The sequence below is a fragment of the Cariama cristata genome, unplaced genomic scaffold (assembly GCF_000690535.1).
Source record: "Cariama cristata isolate BGI_N322 unplaced genomic scaffold, ASM69053v1 scaffold27779, whole genome shotgun sequence".
NCBI lineage: Eukaryota > Metazoa > Chordata > Aves > Cariamiformes > Cariamidae > Cariama > Cariama cristata.
Genome location: NW_009637859.1, coordinates 1 through 15,419, shown reverse-complemented (window position 1 = coordinate 15,419; position 15,419 = coordinate 1). Strand labels below are relative to the sequence as shown.

Below are 15,419 nucleotides of genomic sequence, written 5' to 3'. Positions count from 1 at the left end.
CCCCGCACCGCTCTGGAGAGGGGAGGGCTTCTCCCGAGGGACGCCGCCTGGTCTCCGGACGGGGCCCGGGGGAGCTCCGCGGGCCTCTCGCTCTGCGGGACAGGGGAGCCGCCTCTGCGGGTCGAGCTGAGGCGAAAAGCGCCGAGCGTGAAGGCGGTTTTGCGCCTTCTCTGTTAAGAAGACGTGTTTGTCTGGGGAGCAGGTCGCTTGCTGCGGTGAACCGAGATGTGTGCGTTTCTGTGGGTAAAAATAGCCTAAATATGGGAGTATAGGGAGGAAGCGGGATAAGAGAGGTGGCTGACTTGGCTGTGCTTGCAAATAGCAAGACGATGAGGATGGGGAGGGAGAGGACGATGCCGAAGTCCAGCAAGAATGCCTGAAAAAATTTTCAACCCCTGACTATATAATGGAGCCATCTATATTTAACACGTTAAAGAGGTAAGTGTGATCTTATGTGTGTTATGGTACATGTTATGTGTGTTATAGGTGCAGTGTTGTCACTTTGTATGGAAGCATGTGTGAAAATGTATAAGTGATGCTATTGTTTTCCCTTTGGCTCGATTGGTTTGGGTTTTTAATATGGCTTTCAAGTAGTTCTTTTGTAATCCTTTCATCAGATATTTCCAAGCAGGAGGTTCTCCAGAGAATGTTATCCAGCTCCTCTCTGAAAACTACACTGCAGTGGCACAGACTGTAAATTTGCTGGCAGAGTGGCTCATTCAAACAGGTACAACAAGTAATACAGTATAATTTGGGTCTATAATCTCTCTTTTGTCAGAAATCTCTGAATTGGTGGCAAATTTGATCATACTCAGGAAGTGGATCATTATAAAGTTGTCATCCTATACGTGTGTGTGACTGAATTCTTTATAATAATACATTTATTGTGCTCAGAGAATAAGTAATCTGGTGATGGATGTTTTGAAATGCCCACAAACTGTATTATGAAGGGTAATATAGTTGAAGCAACTGCATAAACTATAGTTTCTTTTTGTTTTCATGCACAAGGGCAAGGATACTGTTACATAGATGGTGTTAGCAATGATTGATGTTTTGTAATAGCATTATATAATTAATACTGAAAAACAATTATGTTATTACTAGTTACTATTCCCTTTCAGTGGGTCAGTGTTATATGGAAGGTTCTCATACAGATGCCTGTATTCTCTGAGACAAGAGTTCTGTGTTACCAGTCTGCTTATGAATTCTTCAGCAGCCTCTTGCAGGACGTGTTTAGCATTATCTTGTGGTATTTTTGTCCCTTAGCTAGTATAAACTTTTGTTTACAAATTGTCAGAATTAGTATACTCTGATCTCAGAAATGTAGAACTACTTATTACTACTTTGTGTATTGTTTTGTAGTATACTATCAAAACTACTGATAGCCAATATATTAAAAGGATGGACTTTAGTTTGTAGGAAGGTGGGTTTGTGCACCAACCCTGGTAATCCCATTTAGCGTTTAAGGTATGTGCATTTCGGTATCGTGCCCAGTAACAGTCATGTGAGATGACTGGCATTGCTGTTTGCATGACTGATGAAGAGTGCAAGAGAAAAGGACTCGTGTGACCTGTCTGTGATCCTTAACAGTCTGCATTTAGGAAAAAAGATCGAGAATCTGTCAATCTGTCTGTATCAGTGTGGCTTGATAGTAGAACTGATGGTTCTCCTCTCGTCTTCTCTGTTGATAAATTTCTGCATAGTTTCTGTTCTCACTGAAAACTTTAAGATGTTGCTGCCATGTTTCATTGGACTGCATCTGCCAAGTTTTTTGTTCCTTCTGTACAGGTGTTGAGCCAGTGCAAGTTCAGGAGACTGTAGAAAACCATTTAAAGAGCTTACTTATCAAGCATTTTGACCCTCGGAAAGCAGATTCCATCTTTACAGAGGAAGGAGAGGTGTGCATGGAATCCGTGTTGCTATCTCTATGCAAGTGGATCCTACGTAGACGCTGTCATCTGATGGAGTAGTAGATGGTGGGGGAAGGAAAATTGTATCTTCAGAGCTCTTTGGTTAAGAAACAACTGGTTCCAGAAAGCCAGCTGTATCTTACTGGAGTCTTAGAGAACTTAGAAACTTTGAATACATCTTCCTTTGTTATAAAGTTCTGTATGACAACTTGCAGGACTCCTGAGGGGTAAAAGACTTATTTTTAATGATCTTGACAATTAGATATTCTTACATTTCTCTCTATTGCTGTAATCTTTTCAGACTCCAGCCTGGCTTGAGCAAATGATAGCACATACTACATGGAGAGATCTCTTTTACAAGTTGGCAGAAGCCCATCCCGACTGTTTAATGCTTAATTTTACTGTGAAGGTAGTGTACTCAAGTCTAATAAATGAGAATATCCATACAGGGCTAATTGTTCTGGCATCAAATACTGGCTGTGGTCTTGCCTGTATCTTTTATGTATTCCTGTTAGAACAGTACAAGTACACGTTGGTGGGAGGAATTGTATTACAAGTTGCAAGCAGTAAGTGTAGTTTCCCAGTTAGAAGTACTACTATTTCAGTTTTGCTTGGGTGGTGGTTGTTTTGTTTTGTTTTGTTGAGGGTTTGGGTTTTTTTTCCCCTTTGATCTGGATTGGAAAACTCTCTATTACTGGTGCAGTGAAACACTTCAGTCAGTTTTGTATGTTTCTATGACAGGGAATTTAGTGTTATATCTTGCTGTGCTCTGAAATATTTTTGTATGATTATGGTTTACTTTCTTTTTGCTACATCTTTATTGGTTTCCTTTTCTGTAGTCTGAAAGATGAACATGAATTCCAGTAAGTGTATGCAGAGGCAAATCTTAGATTCTGTGTGTTCTTCTAGACTTGTTAGGATATCTGAAATATAAATGTAAATAATACAAGTTTTCTGTGATGTTTTTGTTTTTATAGCTTATATCTGATGCTGGCTATCAAGGGGAAATAACCAGTGTTTCAACAGCATGTCAGCAACTAGAAGTATTTTCCAGAGTCCTGCGTACATCTCTGGCAACAATTTTAGATGGAGGAGAAGAAAACCTTGAAAAGAACCTTCCCGAGTTTGCTGTGAAGTTGTTGTTTGTTTGTTTGTTTGTTTGTTTTTTCCTTTTTATGTGGAAAGAAAATAGTGTCTTCCTCTCCAGTTAGGGTATACAGATCATTGCAGGATTATAGAGAATCTTGACGTCTTATCAAGTCTTACAAAAATCGTATGAAGGGAAGGTATATCTGAGTTAAAAAATATAAATTTATACTTTTTGATCATTCTGTTACCAAGAATTCCTCGGGTTGATTATGTGACACTTCTTAGATTTATTAAATGGATTATAAAAAGGTCAAGGTAGAACTGTTGTCTTCAACATTTAATGCAAGATCTGAAGATCAGTTTAGTTGGTCCCCTGGCAAATTAAAATCTTTTATTATCCATATCAGTGTGATAGTTGCCATCTGAATCAACCCAGCATGTGTTCTGTGTTGTGAAATAGCATAATGACTTTCAGATGGCTTTGTACTTCTCTTACTTTTTAAATATTGCAGAGAAAGTACTGAGAGTAAGTAGGATAGAATTTCTTCTCAATTTTGGCATTTTAGAAATGAAGTTCTCAATTTAGCTGTTTCTTCTTGCATCAATGCATAGTGATACTCTGCTTTTCTGTACTTTCTTCTTGGCTGTTGGGTTTTTGGTTTTCTTGTTTAGTTGTTTGTGTTTTGTTTTTTTTCTTTTGATGTAGTGTAATCACAGAAGCATACTTGCATGTTTCTTGTTGACTGGTAAGATTTTTGATGTGTGCTTTCACAGAAGATGGTGTGCCATGGAGAACACACTTATCTTTTTGCTCAATCTATGATGTCCATATTAGCTCAAGAAGAGCAAGGAGGGTCAGCTGTCAGACGGATTGCTCAGGAGGTTCAGCGATATGCTCATGAGAAGTAAGTGGGAGTTACGTTATTAGTGAAGTGTAAGTCACCAGAATTTGTAAACTGCTGTCTTTTGCTCATTCTTGATTACCTTTTACCAGCAAAAAGGAGAATTCTTAGCTGCAATGGAGCAGTTCTTGTAGCAAGCTTTAATTCGTAGAACAATGGAAAAGTTCAGTGTCCTGTACTAGGAGACCTGAAATCAGAAGAGCAAAGGATTGAAGTTTCTGTCTATTAAAAAATATATTTTTATTATTCTATGAACATTTTAGAAACAAACAAGGGAAATACAGGCCTATTTCTATAATTACCTAGGATAAGGGGTTCTACCCTAAGGCATCACGTTCCATAGGATGTGCCCTGTTGACTCAGTGAAACTAGAATATCCAAATTAAGAAAATAAGTTGCTGTGTATGTTTGCTCTTCCATCTAGGGGCCATGATGCTAGTCAGATCACTTTAGCGTTGGGTACTGCAGCCTCCTACCCTCGAGCATGTCAGGCTCTTGGTGCAATGTTGTCCAAAGGAGCTCTGAATCCAGCAGATATCACTGTCCTATTCAAAATGTTTACAAGCATGGACCCACCTCCAGTAGAACTGGTTAGTAGTTATCTTTGTATAACCTTTGAAACTTAATTCTGTTACAGTAGCACTCAGAAATACGAGCTCTTCTTGTGCTAAGTGTTGTATCAACACAAAATAGAAGTTAGCACTCAGACTCTTCCCTCTATAATTTTAAGTAATGTCTAAACGTGAAACTACTACTTGTATTCTATTTTGCATTAGCTTCTTGGTTGTTTTTTTTTTTAATTATTCCAAGTAGTCTTTTTACATATAATGAAGTTAATTAAAGAACTTCTCAATAGGAGATAAAGATGGCAAGGAATTAATTAACTACTTCTAACAAAAAATAAAAAATAATTCAAAAACCTGCCACCTAGTTTTGCAATTTGTTATAAGCAGGCCCAAATAGCATGTTTCACACTTCTCATTGCCTTGTTCTAATGTGGGTTCTATTAACAAATGGTGGCATTTAAATACTTCAGCAACATAGTCTGTAACTCGAGGGGCAGGTTTCTTGTTTGGTTCCCCCCTGCCCTGGTCGAACATTTGGGTCTCTTCAGAAAACTATACTACTCAACTACTGTTGAGGGGGAATGTATTATATCCCTTTCTATGCAAGGTATATCAGATGCAAAAACTGTATTTTTAGTCACCTCTCGTAATTCTCAGGCTCTAATAAGCCATTCATTTTCTTCACAGATTCGAGTACCTGCCTTTCTAGACCTCTTCATGCAGTCATTGTTTAAACCAGGTGCTAAGATCAACCAGGACCACAAACATAAATATATTCACATACTGGCATATGCAGCTAGTGTAGTAGAGATGTGGAAAAAGGTAACCTTCAGTTCTGTGAATAACATTATTTTTACCTACAGTGTCCTGACTGTGCTGAAGAAACTGTACGGTCGTGAAGTTACTCAGTTTAAAATAATGTGTCCAGCTCGACTGACTTGTTTTAATATGAAATGTTTCTGCCTTCAACTGAAATGACTAAAAAAATTTGGATCCTGATGCTCAAGTATTACTATAAAAGTCTGAGTGCACTGACTATGTTTGCTCTCTTCCTCCACCTCCCGCCAAAGTTTATCGGTAGCAGTTCTGTGCTACTAGAACTGTATGTGCTTTTTCAGAGGAAGAGGAATTTAATTCTGTGAAGTGGATGAAGTAATCTTAGGGAATTAAATAAATCAGACATCCCTGTGCTTCAGCTCATTGATAATTAGTTCTTCTGAAACTTGCATTTGAGTCTAAATTTTGAGAAACATGAAGTAATCTTAAGCTTATCTCAGGTTACAGTTTCTTTCCTTAAATAACCAAAGACACATGGTATATTCACAACTCTTGCATTCAAACTTTGCAATTTTTCAGAACAAAAGAGTCAGCATAAACAAGGATGAACTCAAGTCTACTTCAAAAGCCATTGAAACTGTTCACAACCTGTGTTGCAATGAGAACAAAGGAGCATCAGAGTTGGTTGCAGAACTGAGCACTCTCTATCAGTGCATCAGGTGAGCAGAGAGACTGGTCCCAAGCTTCAGTTGGAAGGGTAGTATTATCTAGAAGAGGCAGTACTGCTAAAGGAGAGTGCCTTTGTGGGGTATTCTGTGAGAACATCCTCACTGTAGAATACATGAAGATGTGGTCTGAAAGCAGCTTTCAAAATTGTACATCTGACTCTTTGGAATCTCTCTCATGAGGATGTAAACTCTGGCTTTCACTGATAACTTGTCCTTGTTGTGTCACAGAACATGCTTTTCTCTGCCACTGGAAAAAGATGGCAGATTACTTTGTGTTCCTAATAAAGCTTTACTAGCAATAGATGTGTCCTTTTTTTTCCTCTTAAAAGTATGAAATAGCAGATATTGAATAAAGTAGAACAAACTTGGAGTGTACATGGATTTTGTTACCTATCTTTTGCATTTTGCGCTGAGCAGGAAGTGTCTTTGTATAAAGAATTTTCCTCCAGATGTGCTGGAATTAGAATATACTGAAGGATGATTTTTTAAAAAAAAATTTTTTTTTTTAAAGTTTACTGGGAGTTTTTTGTTTTGTTTTGGGGTTTGTTGGTTGGTTTAGTGGGGTTTGTTTTTGGTTTTGTTTTGGTTTTTTTTGTTTGGGTGTTGTTTTATTTTTTTTTTAATGCTGCTGTGCTGAAGTGATCTCTTTTTCTGTAGGTTCCCAGTGGTGGCAATGGGTGTATTAAAGTGGGTGGATTGGACAGTGTCGGAACCACGATACTTCCAGCTGCAGACTGATCACACTCCAGTTCATCTGGCATTATTGGATGAGGTAAGAGTGTATACAAAACCTTGCTGGAGAGTTAAGAACAGTTTTGATGCTTGTAACTGGAAGTACATCCGATTCACTGAATGCCTATCATTTGCAATAAGTCAGTAAATATACAGAGATGAATCTGTTTCTATTCAGAGCTAATTATCTGGTTTTGTCAGCTCAGCAGTATTTATGCTAGGAAAGCTTAGGCATCAAAGAAAGAAATGGTGGAATACTTTCCTAAAAAGAATTTACATCTGGCACTGAATGTCAGTGTAAACTTATCTAATAAAGACTGATGCATTGGTTTTTTAAATTGAAGTTCTGAGGATCTAACCTTAATGTCTTCTTTGCAGATCAGTACATGCCATCAGCTGCTTCATCCCCAAGTGCTACAACTTCTTGTCAAGCTCTTTGAAACGGAACATTCGCAGCTTGATGTAATGGAGCAGGTGATTCTCAAAGGATTCAGTATCTGTGTTCCTTCATATTAATTACGTTTATTCAAGATAATAAGTTTTGCTGTCACAGCAGTTTTAAGGGTTTCATTTAGGAATATGATCATGGTTAAAATGTAACATAGGAGATACTGAATCAGTAGGAATGAGCAATAAAAATTGCACACTTCTGAGAGGAAGTTCTAATCTGTTGGTTCTTTCCTCCCCACACCATCAGCTGGAATTGAAGAAGACTCTCTTGGATAGAATGGTGCACTTGCTCAGTCGAGGATATGTCCTACCTGTTGTCAGCTATATCCGCAAATGCCTGGAGAAGCTAGATACAGATATCTCTCTCATCAGATACTTTGTTACAGAGGTCAGCAGCAATAATTGTGTTACTAACATACAGAAATAAACTTTAATTCAGTTGTATGTGTTTGGGTATTAGATCAGCTTGCCTCGGATTCAAAAACATTTCAACATATGACATCAGATTCTGAGCAATATTTGTAATATCAGTATTCACTAGGATGTGACTTAGTCCTAGTAACTCCTGACTTCTGAAAGTATTAAGATACTGGATAGAGTACCACAAGAATACATAATTAATTACTTGTATGGAGAATAAGAGGTCTTAAGTGCAACTACTTGTATGCTTTCAAGACTAGTATTGTGAATTAAATATTGTCCCTACCACACCTCTAACTGGAAGAATAATCCATTTTTGTCTGCTGTTTCAGGTGCTCGATGTGATTGCTCCTCCATATACCTCAGACTTTGTACAGCTTTTTCTTCCAATCTTGGAGAATGAAAGCATTGCAGGTACTATTAAAACAGAAGGCGAACATGATCCTGTCACTGAGTTTATAGGTAAGTCACATTTATTCCTTGCATAGCTGCTTCCATTTGTATTTGTTACAACTTCCAAATAAAGTTTAGGAGGAGAATTGCTAAAAACAGGAAGGCCTTCTAGATACTTTCACAGATAACTTCCCTTTTAGGAGCCTGTGTTTAGCAATTTTCCTTTAATCAAGAATCTCTAGGCACTAGTGAGCAACTTGGAGACAAATACTGCTTTTTGAGAACTAGCACTGTAGTAAGGAAAGAGTAGGAAGGGAAGTAGTCTGTCATAATGCACTCTTATCCTAAACCAAAAACATCTGTCCAGACCCTGAAATCCTAATTATTTACATAATGCAGAAATCCACATGCAAACAGATAAATCAAGAGTAATGTAATGAAAACTTTCTTTTTTTCTCCCCCCCTCCTCTCCTTTTAAGCTCATTGCAAATCTAACTTTATTATGATGAACTAAGCAGTGGAAAAATATCAAGAGCAGAGCACATGATCGCTACTTTGCCATACTCTCCACCAGTAAGATTCTATAACTGGGCAACACGGCAGCAAAAAAACCCCGACAAAAACAAAATCTAAAACCAACAAACCGAAAACAAGGAAGAAAGGGCTGAAGGGCATTTGATTGACTTGGATAGTGACCTTGAGCTTCGTATCAGAGGACTGTTAACGTACTTTGGAAAATGGAATAATACTGAAGGATTTTCTATTGTTACACAAATCGGTATAAATCTGAATATTCTGAAGGGGATAGCAGGAGAGAAACAGATTTATTTCAAAAAATGCTGGTTTGGTTACTTGCAGAATTTGTCACTGATTCTTTGTGTAATATACAAAACCTGAAGAATGGGGAAGGTAGTTCATACTAAAACCACTTTGCAGATAGTTCTCTGAAAACTAGATCTTGAGTGCTCCAGGTTTTGATGTTGTGAGTTGTAAAAAAGGAATTTGTGTGATTTGCTCTGTGCTGCAGAGAAGCCACAATGCCTCTTTCTCACCTTTGTGTTACATTAGAATTCTAAATATCCTATGTATTTACTGCTATGAAAAAAAACCTTTTGTGTGATGTAAGTGGAGTTGTAACAATCAAGGTTAGTTTTGTATTAACAGATGAATCCTATGTGAGTGTGTTATTTTTCAGAATCTATTTTTTGTTAAACAGATGCATCAGATGTTACTGGTAAGTTTGATTACCATGTCAGAATTCTACTGCTGTCCGAAAATATGAACATATGCAGAAATTTCATTACTGCTTGTTGTGGCTTGGTTTTTATACTTCTCTCTACTCTGTCCTGGTTGATGCCAAACAGTGTGGGGGGGTACACTCAAGATTATAATTTACCTTTAAATAAAGGTTTGTTTTCTTTTTCAGAGATTTCTTTTGAAGTTTCATTAAGATCACTCTTTCTTTCTGTTCATTGGACTGGATTTCTCTTTGTACAGGCAAATACTGTTTGTTTAAAAGTGAGGAGTATAGACAAGCCCATTGTGTTTTTCCAAGCACATCTGTTTTCTGAAGAACTTGCTTTCTAAAAGACACTGACATTTTAAGTTCAACTGGATGTAAAGTTAAAAAGGAAATCACTTTGTTCTTCTCTGTTGTCAGTGATTCATGAATGCAAACTCTAAGCTACTGTGATAATTCTTGAGACAGCAGCCACTTGTATAGATTCTTAACTCCTTTTTATAAAGGAATGCATCTTCCCTTTCCTCAGCCAGTCTCTCACATATATACTCCACAGTGACTGAGCTTACCATAGTAACACTTGCAGTGCTTGAATCAACTTAAAGCACAGCCTGAAAAGGGCAAAACTTGCTTCTGCAGAAGCTGTTGGAACTTCTTTGCATATCTTTTTGAATAGAAGATGTACTATCATTCCAGCTGTCACCATTTAAACTTGCGTGAGACCTATTTTTCATAGTATTTTAAATAGAATTAGCATACAGGTTTGGCTTTTTTGCAGCCCCTGACTTCCTTTCTTTGTGAAGTTAAGTGCAGAAACAATTCACCCCATAGAACTTCATTTTGGGATGTAGACCTGTATCGTATTTTAGTGATAATCAAGAGCAGGATGTTCCTGTGTCCGTTGCAGATTTGCCAGCTCTTTAAACGGTATACTTTTGCTTTCCTCTGTGTTCAAGCTTGGTATCACTTCCTCTAAACGTCTTCTGCAGATGATTTTTAACTTCTGTGATGAAGTTAAAGATGAGTTAAAACTTCCATGATACTGTGGTCAGTACTGTCATCTACTGTGTTCATATCTCAATGGCACTTAAGTTACAGCAGGCACTGCAGCTTGGCAGAATTAATCCTGTTGGCACTATGGAGTCATTTTGACGTGGTAAAGCAAAGCCAAGGAGACAGATAGAATTCTAATAAAGATTAGCGTATGATTCTTGTATGTAGGAAGCCAAAATTGGGCCCACATCAATCAGAAAAGTCAATCTTAGAATCCTAGCCTACTGGAATATGGCCTAATTTCAGGTCTAAAACATGTTCTCGTTGTCACAATACTAAAAGCTGTGCTGTTTGAAACCTAAATAATCAGAATACCACAACCCCCTCAACTTCATCTTAGACACTAGCAGTCTTACTCTTTTATGGTTCTTCACTATTCTGCCAAACTTGTCTTCTGATTAAGAGCAGATTTCTTTCACAGATAAAAAGAGACAGTTTCTGGAAAGACTTTTTTTCCTCCTCTGCACCACTGAAAAGCTTTAATTTACAGGTTTAAGTGAGACATAATTCACAGGTGGTTTGATTTATGGTAGGTTTTGGAGACTGACATTTAAAAGTGGTATTCTACAACATCTGAATGTCTCTTCTCTCCCTTGCTTGTTGAAGGTGGATGCTTCCTTGTAGGTAGTATCTTAAATCTCCAGTGTGGTTAAAGGTAGTGTAATTTTAACTTGAATTATTGTTGCTGTATAGACTGTGTTACTCACCAACCCTTTCACAAGAAAAAGTCCAGTAAAAGTAGTACCATCCTCAGGAAGCTTTGGGTAGCTAGTCTGCCACATGAGACTGCTTGTTAGGTACAATAGTAAAAGACAACCAAAAATGTATTACAATACACATACAGTCATGTAAGAGAAAAAGTCTGTTCATTAAATGCAATTAACAATGCCAGTTCGTAACATTTGATACAGCACTAATTTGCCATTTAATAACTGGCTCTGTTTTAAGGAAGAGAATTTGATACCTTTCTTTAAATTAGTGAAGAGTTTTGGGTTGTGGCAAATTATACTTTGCCTCTTTAGGAGAAAAATGGCATAGCCAATCCCATATTAAAGGAAGAAATTTGAGCAAAGACAAGACCAATTAAATAACTAACTAAGAAGTGTTTAGATTTTGGCTTTTGATCAAAGTAATTCCTGTTATATCATTTTGGTTGGATAAAAGCAATTGCATAATATGAGACTTCTAGAACAGTTTCACCAGGAGGCCAAGGAAACAACAGGGGATTTAGTTTCTTGATATATCATGTCCAGACTTAGCTTTGTTTTATCATCTTGCAGTGATGCAGATGAAATTTGTTCAATACTGTCAGAGAATTTAATATAAGCTCTAGACCCAAATATTGAGTATACTTTTTCCTTCCCAGTGTATCTACGTAATTTGTATTTAAAAAAAGATATTTACACATACACAGTTTCTGTGATTAAGTCAATATGATTTAAATACTGTGCATCAAGACAGCTTTTTCGTGGGTAAATTACTTCTTTCAGTTGTAAAGAATTCTCTAAAGGCAGCTCTGTATTTATTTTACTTTGAAGACACTGTATGTTGCTATCTGGGCTAATTTTGCAGAACTGCCTGATGATGTTGAACTGTGAAAGAGTTTTAGACTACTATTCTTTGAAGAGAAAAAGGTTGTGCTGGGAAGCTTGCAAACAAAGTAGTTCCTAAACAGAAAAGTGTACAATATAGAGTCAAGGAAGTACAGCATCTCCATATGCACAGTCCTCTTCAATAGCAAGATTGTACTCTGCTCCTTTTCCGCCTTTATATGCACTTGTGACAATTCTCAGCCACCCTCTTTCACCCTGTAAAGAAACAATTTACATTGTGAATTAGAAAACATAACTATAGAAAATGCATGCTATTGAGTCTGTTCTGTCTTCCAAACATAAATGATTTAAGTGAATCTAGGAGTTGACTCAAAGTATAACACTGGGTTCACAGGGCAACCTTGTTTAATGGGGCAATCTGCTGTGGAGAATTTACAGTCTCCTTGTCTATTCCAGGTATGTGACTTGATTTTTGCCTACACCTAACAGTAGTTTACAGTCACCCCTAACTGGAGCTGCATGTCCATGGAAGGGTAGCATTACTCACGTAACTTTGGGTGAATAGCCTTGTCTTCAGATTAGTTAGGTTTTATTTTTTAATTGCTAGTCTAGTTCAAAAGAAAGTTTTACTTTTCCTATCCACAGGCTAGCTTTGCAGCTTCCTGTTCGCAAGTGAAAAAACCACCTTTCCTCTAAAGTAATTCTGCAAACATGCTTGTTCCCACATTTCCTTACCCAGGGTTCGCCCCATGAGTTACGAACAATCCAGTATTCAGTTCCATTTTCTACGCCCCAGCCAGCCACAGATACAATATGATTGATCGCAGGCAAGGGGTTGTACTCTGTATAAAGTCCTCCAGTGTAAGCATCCAACTTTTCAGTAGCCATTATGCCACAGCTGTAATAAAACAGAGAAAGCATTTTTTATACAAGGGGATCAGGGCAGGGGCCTAGCTAAACAACAATTGCTTTTCTTGTATTTTGACTTCAGAGCTCAACTTATCTACAGACAAGCGAAAGTCTGCATATAAAGTGCAGAGCAGCTAATATATGCTGGAGTGGAAAAGTACACCAGTCATTAGACAGTTTTGAGTATTTCAGTCCCAATATTACTAGTAGATAAACATTTCTTTTTTACCATTCAAGACTTTTCTTTACCTAATTGGTCCATTAGTATAGATTTCTGCCATCATTTTTTCTCTTCCACTGACAGACCCATAGTCAGCAACTTTCCAGAGAGTGTAGTTCTTTATCACATGGCATTCTCCAAAAGTGACACAGGTTCCACACTGGTTAAACTTCTTACACTCTACAAAACAAAAGTGAGATTATCACTGCAAGAGAATGCTTTTCTTCAAGTTAATTAATGATACGACACTAAGCTTTTTTTAAAACTTCAAGGCAGATATTAATAATTTCAGAGTAATCACTAATACATACTCTCTGGGAAACTAAATTCCTTTCTGGAAGCCACATTTAAAGTCCCTACAATTACTAGTTACTTTTCCTTACTTCATAGGCATAAGTGCTTTGATGAGGAAATGTTTCAGATGTGCTTCTCTATGGATACAGAAACTATTTCAGTCATACATGACCAGACAAAGGTTACATTTGTCCTTTGTTTAGCTTGAAGCGACACTTGTAAATATTTCAGTACATTAGAGATTGTGTATCACAGACTGAAGAGATTAAGTTAAAATAATTTAGCTGTGCATACTTGTCTGGGCATGATTTTAATGCTATGCTGTCTGGCTAGAGTAAAAAGAGCCACATAGGCCTGTTAAGAAAACCTGTTCTGTCAGTCAAACAGCAGGTACTACACAAAGGCAGGAATGAGCACACTGAAAACTCAAGAAAGTATTTTTTTATATTAAGATCTGCTAAACCTGGGATGAAGCCTTACAGCAAAGCAAACAGGCACCATACTTTGATCCTTAGCTTGGTAGTTGTTGCAGGTCTCATCTGGAATGCCATGGTCATGGGCATACATCCAGACACCTGAGTGGTCTCCACCTTCACAGGATCCTGCGTTGGCACAATCGATCACATTCTGAACAGACAGGTAGGCAGAAGGCCATGCACCTTTTCTCTTTATGTTGATTCGATCTGTAAGGATAAGAAATTGGGTTTTGTTAGTGGAATACACGGGTGGCTACACTAGTGTTAAAACAGTCTCTCCTTCATTGAGCCTGTAACTATTTGCAGCCAACAGTACTTGTGGTTGGAAAAGCCTCTACTGTCAGCAGTGAGGCACACAGCGTGACCTAACTCAGACCAGCAGGCCGAGTTGTTATTGTGGTTTTCCATTAGAAGTTTTTTCCATTAAAAACTCAGCAAAAATATGCTGATGAGTAAGATCTGTTTTAACACCTTGAAATACACTAGACCTCTTTAATTCAAATCACAACTTCAAAACCTTCCAGATCTGTTTCCTGGCTTTGACAGCAAAGCATTTTCAAATACACATCATAAAATGAGCTCTCACTAGCCTCTTTTACAGGAGTAAAGACTTACGCATAAACCCATGCAGAGAGTCTTAAGCCCATGCAGCCCAGGTCTATGGCTCTGAAAGACTCTTCACAAACTTTAACCAAGAAAAAGCATTCAGAAGTATATCCCTGCTGTTGTGTTAACATCTCACTGTTATCCTGCCATCTCAGACAGGCATTGCCACCCTGCTGCCTTATTTTGTCAGGAACAACTAGCTTACTTGGCACAAAAGCTTCCTGATGAGTATTTATAAACTGCTTCTCACAGTGCATTAACCATCTTAACTGATGCCACTGTAGTACTTTAAATCCTATTAGTACTAACAACATTCAACTATACTTGACAGAACTGGGAGGCATTATCCCAGCCTAGTCTTCCAGCAACAAGAAAAGGAATGAATACTTTAACTATTCACAGCAGTTAAGAAAAAATATCCTGACTTTTAAAATCAACCTTTTAGAGTTACAAAACCACACATATTGGCGTACCTATGTATACAGTTAAGTTTTAACTGAAGTTACATAACTAAGGAGTTGCTGTATTTTATCTGTCCTAGTACTTCACTACATCATGGCAGGCTTCATACGTGTCTTCTGTACTGCTTAAGAATAGATCCTTCCTTTTTCTGCTGTCTGCTCACACCCATGTTGTCTTCCCGTTTCTGCAGTTTCCTCTGTTTCTCCTTCACAGTTAATCCTTTTACAGCCTATGCAAACAGTATTTCTGCAGCATGTTACTGTTGCGTGCAAATCATCATGTATTCTCTCTAGAGAAAATACCTCTCCGACTGAATCAGACCCCTACTTCCCTTTTCCCAAGAAAAGCTGATAGATACCTGCTGAAACTAGATTTGTCTGTATGCAGTGGTAGTCAGTTCATTTGAATGACAGGGCTCTGGAAGCTAATGCCCTGCAGGCCCTTCCCACGAGAGGCTTCGTTTCCTCATGTCCAGGCATTGCTAGAGCAGCCCCTCGCTGCTGTAGATGCAGTGCAGCAGGCTGAGGTACCAAAAAAGGGAAGCAGACATGATAACTGCTTTTGCATCTGCTGCTACCATCACTACGCCTCCAAGGAGAGGGGCAGAAAACCCATTTCTTACTCCAGGCCCTAAACAGC

At 38.0% G+C, this 15,419-nt stretch overlaps 2 protein-coding genes across 2 annotated transcripts; one reads left to right on the top strand and one right to left on the bottom strand.

Annotated features, from left to right (window-relative positions):
* Positions 1-322: 322 nt before the first annotated feature.
* NELFCD (negative elongation factor complex member C/D) lies at positions 323-8,569 on the top strand (the record flags this gene model as incomplete). The annotated part of the gene is made up of 14 exons (XM_009708513.1): positions 323-438; positions 618-727; positions 1,789-1,898; positions 2,212-2,319; positions 2,888-3,040; positions 3,774-3,904; positions 4,326-4,491; positions 5,155-5,289; positions 5,824-5,963; positions 6,630-6,744; positions 7,083-7,178; positions 7,402-7,542; positions 7,907-8,036; positions 8,447-8,569. Coding segments are annotated over 14 exons (1,686 nt in total), but the record flags the coding sequence as incomplete, so codon positions are not given.
* Positions 8,570-11,732: 3,163 nt separating this feature from the next.
* CTSZ (cathepsin Z) lies at positions 11,733-15,009 on the bottom strand (the record flags this gene model as incomplete). The annotated part of the gene is made up of 5 exons (XM_009708512.1): positions 11,733-12,068; positions 12,549-12,711; positions 12,972-13,122; positions 13,740-13,965; positions 14,890-15,009. Coding segments are annotated over 5 exons (774 nt in total), but the record flags the coding sequence as incomplete, so codon positions are not given.
* Between the last annotated feature and the right edge of the window lie 410 nt (positions 15,010-15,419).